We start from the raw sequence: 11,161 nt of genomic DNA on the forward strand, positions 1-11,161 counted from the left end.
AATATGGCGGTTTCTTGCCCAGAAATGCTATTTTCACGTTCAACTAGTCTATAGTGTAAAAAAAAATGTTACCAGTTAATGTCACTACTTATTACCTTTGTTGAGCTCTCTCAAGTCTTTATCCTTATTTACCTTCTCAATTTGAATACACCATTGAACATCGTATCGTTTAAAAATAAGTTATTTCTCTTTCCTCAACCATCCCGATGCTATTAATGAAATTAATGTTTATTTACATAGCTTTTCTTTTTTGGTATTCAAAAAAGTTATTCCGAATAAGACTATTAATTCAATTTCAATTTACTAAACCTTAAGAGGCAAAAATAAATATTTTCTTCCGAAAACGTGTTGGGTGTAAACTTCCATGGCTTAGGACGGACACTGTGGCGACGATTTTCTAAATTAATTTGTATACCTATATTGAACGAATACTTACGCCAAAATTTGTCATTGTGATATATTAAAATGTACCTACCTATAGAAATAACCAGTGAATTTCGGCGAAAAATAAATAAACAGGCATACACACCTTGCCATTTTGATTGTTGAATTATTCATGGATGTCTCACACGAGCCTATCTGTGAGAGGGTATGAACGAGAACTCTTCAAACAACTAGTATCATTGCTTGGGGAAATAAAATGAAATGCGTAAGCCACCACCTTAATTTAGAGGCCAAATAAAATATAACGGATTTTTTACCTTACTAACTCAAACCAATTTTTTCGACAATAAAACCGACGTGACTTACTAATCGAATGACACTGGCAGCTAAATTATTATAATGTTAAAACGAATGACTATTTAATTTGACGTTTATGATTTCGAAACTATTAATAAAAAACCAATTCTTAAAATTAACATGGCGAGTGTGATCCATTTAATACCAACACCTAAAGAGTTTTACGTTGAACTACAAGAACACGCTGACCTTGCAGAGAGTAGACGACGGAAGCGATTTCTTGCAGTGTTGCTATTGCAGCGAATGACGCGTGGCTATTTAATAAGAAAATATATAGCCTGGTTGTCTAAAAATGCGATTACTATTCAATGTGCTTTCAGAGTACACACAGCACGTAAAGCATACCGTGCAGCCTTGAAAAGAGCTGTTGCTAACAAACATTCAAAATTCTATGCGCGTGCTGCAACGATTATACAGGTTATATAATTTGTTTTTAAAACTTGTGTTTTTAAACACTTACTTTAGACAAAATTATTTTAAGTAGATATATAAAGAACTAAATTTATATTAGAGAAGTGTTTCCGTACACCCACAAACATACATATACACACAAACATACGCACACACGCTCGCAATACTACCATCCAACTGCTTGATGATCATTCACACACGTCAAATGTTGACGACTTGTGATGGGCAATAAGAACGGTAATTACAAGCAGTTATTGCGGTCAATAACAAATAATAGTATTCACACTCGATAACTATAATTTTTATTCAGAGATTTATTATTGGATTGTTTTGGTTTTATTAGTTGTTAGGAAATATAAAGTTAAAGAATATAAATTACGTAAATAATTACACATTAAATTTATTATAAACAAATTTGAACAACTAGGCTTAGGCTTACATACCTAAGTGACAATTAATATCCTTACCACTCTATTTTTTATGCAGAATTTAGTTTGTTGTTATACAACTTAATTCATTTAAACAAAATGAAATATTAATTTAATTGGCAACGTTAGATTACTGTCAAAAAAAAAATATAGTTTTTGTACATTCGTTTTGGATTTTTTCTTGCGTCGGGGATTCAGAAGCACGATCTGAGTTTCCGGATACACAAACATAAACGCCCAGACCACAGCAAACATCTGTATGGCTAATACAAATCAATCATCACATTTATGCAATAAAAATATGTTATATTACAATGTTTTACCTGTTCTGCATTGTAATTGTTTACAAGATTATTTATATTTTCACTGTTATAAAAAATGATATAAAAATCTTTGTACAAAAAATTTACTTTAATGGTAAAAATTGTTAACCTAAAATGTTTCAAATAATTTCAAGTAGTTGGGAATAACACAAATTATAATAAAAAATAATAATTTATTTTTGTTGTAAACTCTTTGCCTTTACAAAGTTGTAAAGTCTGACTCTGAATCAGACCACTGTATTCGTCTGTATTCGTTTCTAGGATATGATATTCGACCACTGACCATACATAGTAAACAAATTCTCACAGTGGTTAAACTTTATGAAATAACCATCAATGTTACTTAATGAGGATAATTTACTAACAAGGCAATTTCATTGTAGGCCCTTTGGCGAGGACATAATTCCAGGAAAAAAAAGTTTTGTTACCGTTCGTATAGAAAATGGCTATTCACAGTGACAGAACGAGGTGAAAGACGGGCTGCAGAAGCTGTTGAATTTGGTATAAGGAGTAGAGCTGATGATTTAAAAATTCTAGAAGAAGAGGCAAGACAGTGGCTAGCCTTCGTTGTATTCAAATTACATCACTTATTGAGAACATATGTTTGTGCAGGTGTTTACTCACAATCTAACTCCACTGAATTGTCAGATTTTGAAAAGCTTCTGAAATCCATTCATTATACTGAGTATATGAAAAGACTAAAACGAAAATACAATGAATTTGTAAAGAAATTTCGTCCTCGCTTTGCAAATAAACACTTATTTCCAATAATTGGTGACGGTGCTGATTACTGGTACCTTTCATTGCCTGAAATGTATGAATTGACAGCTCCTCTACATAGACATACCGATAGTCGGCATCTTTCAACACATCATGGATCTATGCACAAGAAACCTTTTCTTTGGAAGAAAGTTAGGCCGCAATATTTAGAAGAGAGTAGAGGACCGTATACGCTTCCGAAAACGCCAACTCCGTTATCACCACCTCCGCCAGCGCCAACTCCAAATGGTGACCAAAGACCTCATAAAGATCCTCGTTTTTATCTATACATGAAACATTACACTCCGCAACCAGATATTTTTGAATACGTTGACTTCCATGTTAATATATTGTTAGCTAGAAAATTCTCAATTCAAAATATAGACAAAGAATCATAACTGTTTTTTTTTTCAAATCCACGAAGTGCTCGTTAATTTTTTGCATTGATATTACAATGGTCTGTTTTGGAACACTTGGTAGAAAGCATGTTGAGTTTTTCTTTTCTTGTTCGGAAATCCGTAATCAGGCTGCTGAGTTTGGAAGGGTCGCCCGGATGTTGCGAGCCGCGAGCTTTTTGTTGTTAAGCTTTTGTTGTTCTGAATTTTACACTTGTAATTTATTTGAGGAAACGCTTCAATGAGAAATAAATTACATTAAACTCTCCAAGGCAAATGTTTTTTGTAAATTAACATCTTGCCAGTTAAGGTTTTATGTTTAAATTATCTTTTATTTCTTCGAATTTCTGTACATCGAAGATTCTTACTTTTTTACTGTTTTAAGATTTTAAATGTTTTTTGTAAATTAAAATCTTGGCTGTTTAGGTTTTATGTCTACACCTTTTATTCAATCCAGTTAATTTGAACACAAATAAAAATCTTCTCTAAAAGAAAATAATTGTTTGTAACGAATATTTTTTGTTATTTTAAATGTATAGAAATATAACAACAACTTTGTGGAAAATATTACTTCAAAATCATTAAACTTATGAAGTACCTACAAAAATGTTTGCATTTTATAAATTTCAAAGTATTGAAGTTAATAAAAAAAGGTTGTAAACATTATAACAAAAATCTTGTATATTTATTAGTATAATTGTTATTTGGTAATGTTAATTTAGTGAATATGTTTACCCCTATTAAGTTATTGTATTTACAACAGTACAAATAAGCTGTCGCAACAAGCACCTCTAAATAATATGTTTAACACCGCATGTCTTTGAACTCATTTGTCTAACAATGCCTGTTTGACTCGGCAAATTTATTAGGGTCAGAATAATTCAGCTTGTGGGTTTTTGAACCGGCTCCTTATTGCTACGTCTTGGGGGGTAACCCTAGTTAGATGTATAATGGTTGACCTACTTTACGTATGTGCTATGCCGCAAGAAATTGGGTGTGATTTACAAAGCAACAGACAATACACCTCTTATTCATAGTAGACTCCATAAATCGTTGACCTTTATGTAGTGCTCATTTCAAAGTTGTAATAAAGTACTCACTGTAGACTCACTCTGTCTTCAGTTTCGCGAATTTGTGCGTCAACTGAAACTGCCAGGCTCAGTAAGGGTGTTTGGTACATGAATAATGTATAGAGTAAATTTGCAAGTGTTTCAATTTACACTCGATGCTACTCCGCACTCGTTCATACGCATCCGAGAGCCGTTCAAGTGCAAAAAGAAAACAAAGAGGGGTACACAAATAAAGACAAGAGACGGTCGAATTAGCACGTATTTCGCTTACATCGTGCTATTTTGTAATATTATTAGACAATCTGGACTGAGCTGGAAGCATTTCAATACGTTTTACCAACAAAAAAAACCCAAAAGCAATTTGTAGTATACTTTGTACATTAATTGCTCAGTCAATATATTTAATTTTTTAAAGGCTTACCTTGCTATGCATGCAGTGTCTATAAATTATTATAAATTTGAAAACAAATATGTGACAGCTAAACTGTCTAAACTGAAGGTCTCTTCTTAAAAAAAAAACTTATTTTTGGATTTTAGAAGTAACATTAAATTTTTCACAGTTTAAAGTATGAACATAATTTAAAGTCGTTACTGATAGTTGGGAATATATCCGCCAACCCGCATTGGAGCAGCGTGGTGGATTAAGCTGTGATCCTTCTCCTACATGGGGAAAGAGGCCTATGCCCAGTAGTGGGATATTGCAGGCTGAAGCGATACTCATGGCATGGTAGAGAATATATCCGCTAACCTGCAATAGAGCAGCGTAGAGGATTGAGGTCTGATCCTTCTCATACATGAGGAATAAGGCCTATGCCTAACAGTGAGATACATACATACACACATACAGGCTAAAGCGTAAAGCGTAAAGTATGAAAAATTTGTCTGAGTTTGGATTTTCGACCGAACCAAACAATCTCCACTGTGTCTTTCCACTCCATATGACATTGGCGAAGTAATGTGTGCCTAATAATTGACACAGCTAAAAGCCATCTATGGAACAACAACAGTTTAACAGTTTTTGGATTTTCATACAATATTGTGTAAATCGACTTCTTTGTCTACCTTTCTGACTCTTCGATTAAGTTAGCGTGCTTATATAAACGCACATTTTATCAGCAATCCATCACATCAATTGATTATTAAAACGTAGATTGATTACTAAGTTAATATTTTAATTTTTGCTTAGACGAAGTTATTTCACACAACTTACGTATTCAGAACAGATATCGAGATCCAAGCAGATTATACGCTCAGTGCACTGCATCTGAAACAGTACGTAAGGTATGATGAAAATGCGTAATTTAATATCCTAAGGATAAAAATTACTAAAATTTTCTCCTTCTTGACATCTCTTACGCAACTTTTATCTGCGTCACTTTAAAAGAACACGTTTTCATAACACGTTCTGAATTTAAGTGTTTTTCGTAATTCCCTGTTATCTAATAATATAATCAATGTGTTATGCTTAAATTCCTGCCTACCGATAAGTATGGATTCCATAGTCTCTTCCAAACTATAACTTCATACACTCATGAAAGATGAGAAATAATTAGTGAACAATTTGTTCTTAGGTGTTCGCGTCACAACATTCTGAAAATATTCTTTATTTACACTATATAAATAAGATTTCCTGATAAAAAACACGGTTCACAGTTTGTTTTTATGGAAGCCACATCAGCACAATGCACGAAAGCGTATCGAAAGGTGGCAAAGCCAATTGCAGCTACCCCAGGGGAGACGTCTTTCGTGGCAACGTGATGAAAACTACTTACGAGGATTTAATTTCATTTCATTTTACGAATGTTCGCTCTCTCACAGGCTTTCTTGGAAAAGTTCTCTTTATACTTATACTAGTTTAAGGTCGTGCTTTCTCTAAAATAAATGGTTTTTTACATTTTAGTTTACTGTATAGTGTTATAAGATTCTGAATATAAGATGAATTGTTTTACAAACTATAAATCTTAAAAGGCCAAGAAATGTACAATATTTTAAAAAATGTATTTTTCTTTTTTATACGGCTAGCCCGGTAAACAAGCCTACGGTCCACGTGATAATAAATGGTTACCGTAGCCTCTAGACGACTATAACAAAAACAATAAAACTCTAAAATCAAAACACAAATTGACACTTGCTATTCGTATCGATAATTCGGTACAGTAAAAGTAATGGTCTACTATTGTATCTATATCAAACATAAAAGCAAGAATTACAATAACTTTATATATTACAATAACATAAACCTAAAAAGTGCTGTAAGACGTTACACTTCCCATTTTTTTTTCATAGCACAGGCATTTATCGTTTCTTAAAGGCTAAACTCCAAAAAATTTATAATTCTTTTTAGAGCCTTTATTTTTGCCTGATTTAATTTGATTTAAGCCTGAATGAATTTAAGCCTGATTTAATTTGATTTAATTTATCTTCACTTTTATATAATTTAATAACTTAATGAAATTAATAACACTCAATTAAATTTCCCGTTAATAACTAATTTAAGCAACTCAAGAAATTACACTTAGTTAATTGCTCTTCAGTTTAATTTATTTCAAACTTTGATTTGTTTCAGCATTTGTTATTCTTTAAAAATTTTAAAAAGCCATGAAATAAACGTTGCCTTATGCTTTATCCTACTCTTAATAATTCTAGTACACTTATACTGAGCTGGAATTTCCTTTTTAAGGAGTATCAAGTTTCAAAAGAATGTTTATTTGCTTCTTTCAAATATTTTACAAAAATATGTTGTTTCTATCCTTTTCAAACTGATTATTTTTAAATAATATATTTAATTTGAAATTTGTGGTAAGTTGCCATGTGCCAAAAATAAATAATAATATGCACACACTTATTATTAACTTGTAACGTTGTGCTGGAACGTTACTCTAATAAATAAGATCTTGTAGTAAAGATTAAGTTTTTTCACTTTATTTTTATCATGCTTCTACTTGTGGCGCCATCTATCGGCAACTTTTCGACACTTTGTGACTATTGGTGTTTCATATCGGCGTTTTTTCTCTAACGGACTTGATAGATGCCGCTGATGTTTTTTGGTAATTATTGATCTTTCTTTAATAAAATCAATTTAATTGTAATTAGAAATTCTAAATTTAATATTCCTGTCTACTCCTTAAATTATAAAATAATTTAATATCTAAATTTAAACTTAATAATTTATAAAAATACAGACTATGCTTAACGCGTAGACTTTTGCTTGTCAATATTCCCGAGCGCGGGAAGGAGCGCCTTGCTCGCGTGTCTTTGTTGCTCTTTTTCTTTGCATTTCGTTGCCGCCGAACCTCGAGACCTAACCTCGACCCTAACTCGGCTTAAATCCCGCTGGGGTAAGTTCTCATGATATCTATTATAATTACATATTGCTGGTGTTCTTAACTTAACGAGAAAATTGTAATTATTTATTATTTTGCTAATTGTGACACTGGTTTCTGAATTATTCTTTTCCTGACTCGGAACTTTCTTCGTTCCAGGATTTATTTGTACTTTAAGATTTATATCTTTAATTATACTTTGCTACAAATCGAGTCACTGCCCTCGATTAATAACGGGCTGACTGATTACCGGCATTTACACCGGTGGAGATCTCCGCCGGTCATCGGACGAAGACGGAACTGAAGACCATCATCACCGGGAATTAGTCAGGCCAGTGTCCTTCCATATTACTTTCTAAGGTACGTTTTCGCGGCGTGGGCCAGCTAAGGAAATAAAGGCTGAAAATCAGGTGCCTAACGCGCCTGATTCCGAACCTACACCCTGTTTTCTGACCGCGTGCTATTAAAATTCATAACTTTAAAAACAAGTCTATTATTCTATTTCCACAACCTCTAAAACTACAAAGCGCGGCAAACTAAAAATAAATATATACATATTCCATGTATGCACATTTCCGTACAATATACGTATATCAGTATGTATGTAATTACATATACGTACTTGGAAGTTTGCTGCCTGTTTATTTGTTGAACTAAATTCATCTTTGCAGATTTTAACTAAACCTTAATTTGGCAAGTCATTAAATATTGTAATTGCAAACATTCGTAATAAAGTTCTAGTAGTTTAATATCACAAAAACTGGTATATCACCTTTTCATAATTATAATAAGGAGGTAAACGAACTATTTAAGTGAAACATTAATGCCTCCACGTTCAAGCAATTAGTATTTCTTTATGACTTTTGCAAAAAGAACTGTTCCAATTCATTAAGTCGTCTTTGTAGCAAACGACTAAAAAACCTAAAGGCATTTTTTTTAAATATTTTTATTTCAATTTTATTTTTTTCGTGGAATTAATATTAATAAGTTATTCTTTTAAATTGAATATAAATTATATAATTGTTATGATATTATATAATTTTAATATTATATAATTTTTATAATACTTATAATTTAATTATATTTTGAACTGTCCCAAATGCTCTTCAGAATTATTTCATATTAATTCAATTCATATTAATTCATTTATTGTTGATATAGTAAATTTTACTGATTAAATACGCGAAAAACTCGTTTTTTAGAGTTCCGTACCTCAAAAGGAAAAAATGGAACCCTTATAGGATCACTTTGTTGTCCGTCTGTCTATCAAGACCTTTTTTGTCAGGAACGCGCGGAGGTATCAAGCTGGAATCTACATGAAATACTCAGGTCTAAAGTCCCTTATAGCTGTGAAAAAAAAACTTCTAAGCCAACGCAATCAAAAGATACAATCGTTTATGCTGCCAATTTTCGACACTCGCAAGAGAATCAAAACCTACAGGGTACTTACTACCCGTGAACTCAGAATCTTGAAATTTGGTATGAAGCAACGTCTAATAGCACAAATATAGGAAAAGTATTTCTAATAATGTTTGTACGGAACCCTCTGTGCATGAGTCCGATTCGCACTCGGCCTGTTTTTTTTTTTAATTCTAAGTTGACTTAACTACTAACTACTATTAAAAATTAATGTTACCGCATCTATTTTAATCAGTAAGTTACATTTTGGCCTAACGTTTATTTATATCTAAACAAAAACAATTGATACAAGTACCCAATTTGTTCAGTTTTTCATGACGAATTTAGACAAGTAAAGACTATTTAATTTATTGAGTTAATATGACTTCAAATGCAGAAAGAAACGTTTCTTCATGACGCTATCTATGTTTAACCAAAAGAAAATCACATATAATTATATACCCTTTTTTGCCAAATAAGCCCCCTTGCATTCCAACGATTTCTTCACGGAGCCGAAGCAATTCTCAGCAGAAGTTTCCAATCGATCGGAAAGTGAGTCCGTGATCTGTATAAAAAATGTGAGGCGGGTAGCGGTACGCAGTAATTAGTGAAGCAGAGACGCTCTGGCGTGCTGGCTTATAAGTGTATTTATTGTGGTGTAGGGGAAAATATTACGACAGCTTTTGGTAGTTCTAGTAAGTTAAACGAACTATACATTAGTTTATATAGAGTATTCAAAATAATACTATTTTGAACACAGAAATAATATTTAAACAAAGTTCATTTCAACAATAACTGATGCATAAAATGTATATTCCAACATTAGACCATATTTCCATGCTCTTACGTTGCCAGGAATATATTTTCAGTGATAAAGCCTTCTTTTTACTAGGTGGACCGATTTCGATGCTTTTTTTAATCGAATGGAAGTGGTCGTCTTGTAGTTTTTAAATTTTATCGAGATTCTGATAACTACTATAAATAATATATTTGATAGCGCGTATTTACTTAACTATTTTTACATCTACCAACGTTGTACGAACTTGTCGATGTAATTGAAGTCGTTTTTTTTATCGTTTGCGACCAAACACAATTATAGTACTTTACTATGATAACTGCTCCGGTGAAGTGGTGCGTGTGCCATGTACAACACCGGCAGTTTGCAGGTTCGATTCCCGTTCAGAATGGATATTTGTATTTGAATAAATATTTCTTTCTGGTTTGGATGTCGGTTCTTGTGGGTCTCTCCGACGTGCCTCAGAGAGGGCGTTAAACAGTCGGTCCCGGTTGTTATGATATACACCTGATAGCGGTCATTACTCATAGTAGAGAATATATCCGCCAAACTGCAGTGGAGCAGTGTGGTAAATAAGACTCCGATCCTTCTGATACATAGAGAAAGAAGCCTATGCCCAGCAGTGGGATAGTAAAGGGTAAATCGTGATTGATATCAACTATGTGCTTGTTCTACGAATATATTTTGTTTTAAACTTCAGTAAAGTGAAATATTTTCACTTGTAAAAACAAATCATACTGAATTTTGTAGTACAATTAAATACAGTTAAATATTCTATTATTTTAAAATTTTGAAATCTTAAATCGATGTTTAACTATCATGAAAAACAATGCTTAATTGATATTTAGATATACAATTATGATTAGTATTACGTAATATAGCAAATGTGAATATTGTTAATAATAACATATTCATTTTCTTATTTTGTAAATTCGTAAACGTAAGTGGCGATATGGCTAGTCATATAACCTTCGAAACGCAAATGTTATGTAAGCTACGCCCGTCGTTTTAGGTGACAGCTATTTCTTGGACCCCCAAGCTCAAATGACCGTTTTATCAATTTACGCGTGATAAAATTAACGGTGTATGCGAATGCTACGAATTTCATAAATGAATAAATAATAAAAAATGAATCTTTTGAATTTCTTCATGAAATCATTTTCAATTAACTTAGATTGTACTACTCAAACTCTCAACTATTCTCGAGTACTCAACACTCGAAGATCTCTAAACCGAACTCGGCGAAGTTATGTTAAGAAATTGAGAAGCTTTGTGCTATGAATACTTAGTTACTGATTTTTAATATCCGTGAAGTTTAATATAGACTTTTTCAAGCACATTTTAATAAATTTCACCATTTTTTTCGAATTTGACCACAAAAGTACTACAATAAATCTGGAATTATTTATTTTGTACTAAGTTATGCAACATAGTTTGACAAATCTCTGACTGCGGAGGCGGCGTCTTTTGTAAATTAAAAACTAAATATTTTATTCAAGTATAGCCAACCGTAGGTG

The 11,161-nt window shown here is 32.4% G+C and overlaps 1 protein-coding gene across 1 annotated transcript; it reads left to right on the top strand.

Moving 5' to 3' along the window:
* Nucleotides 1–861: 861 nt before the first annotated feature.
* On the top strand, nucleotides 862–3,097 carry LOC123660895. The gene is made up of 2 exons (XM_045595917.1): nucleotides 862–1,158; nucleotides 2,287–3,097. The coding sequence occupies exons 1-2, from the start codon at nucleotides 862–864 to the stop codon at nucleotides 3,058–3,060; spliced, it is 1,071 nt and encodes a 356-aa protein (XP_045451873.1). The 3' UTR covers nucleotides 3,061–3,097.
* The last annotated feature ends 8,064 nt before the right edge of the window (nucleotides 3,098–11,161 follow it).

The sequence above is a fragment of the Melitaea cinxia genome, chromosome 16, assembly GCF_905220565.1.
Source record: "Melitaea cinxia chromosome 16, ilMelCinx1.1, whole genome shotgun sequence".
NCBI classification, from domain to species: Eukaryota; Metazoa; Arthropoda; class Insecta; order Lepidoptera; family Nymphalidae; genus Melitaea; species Melitaea cinxia.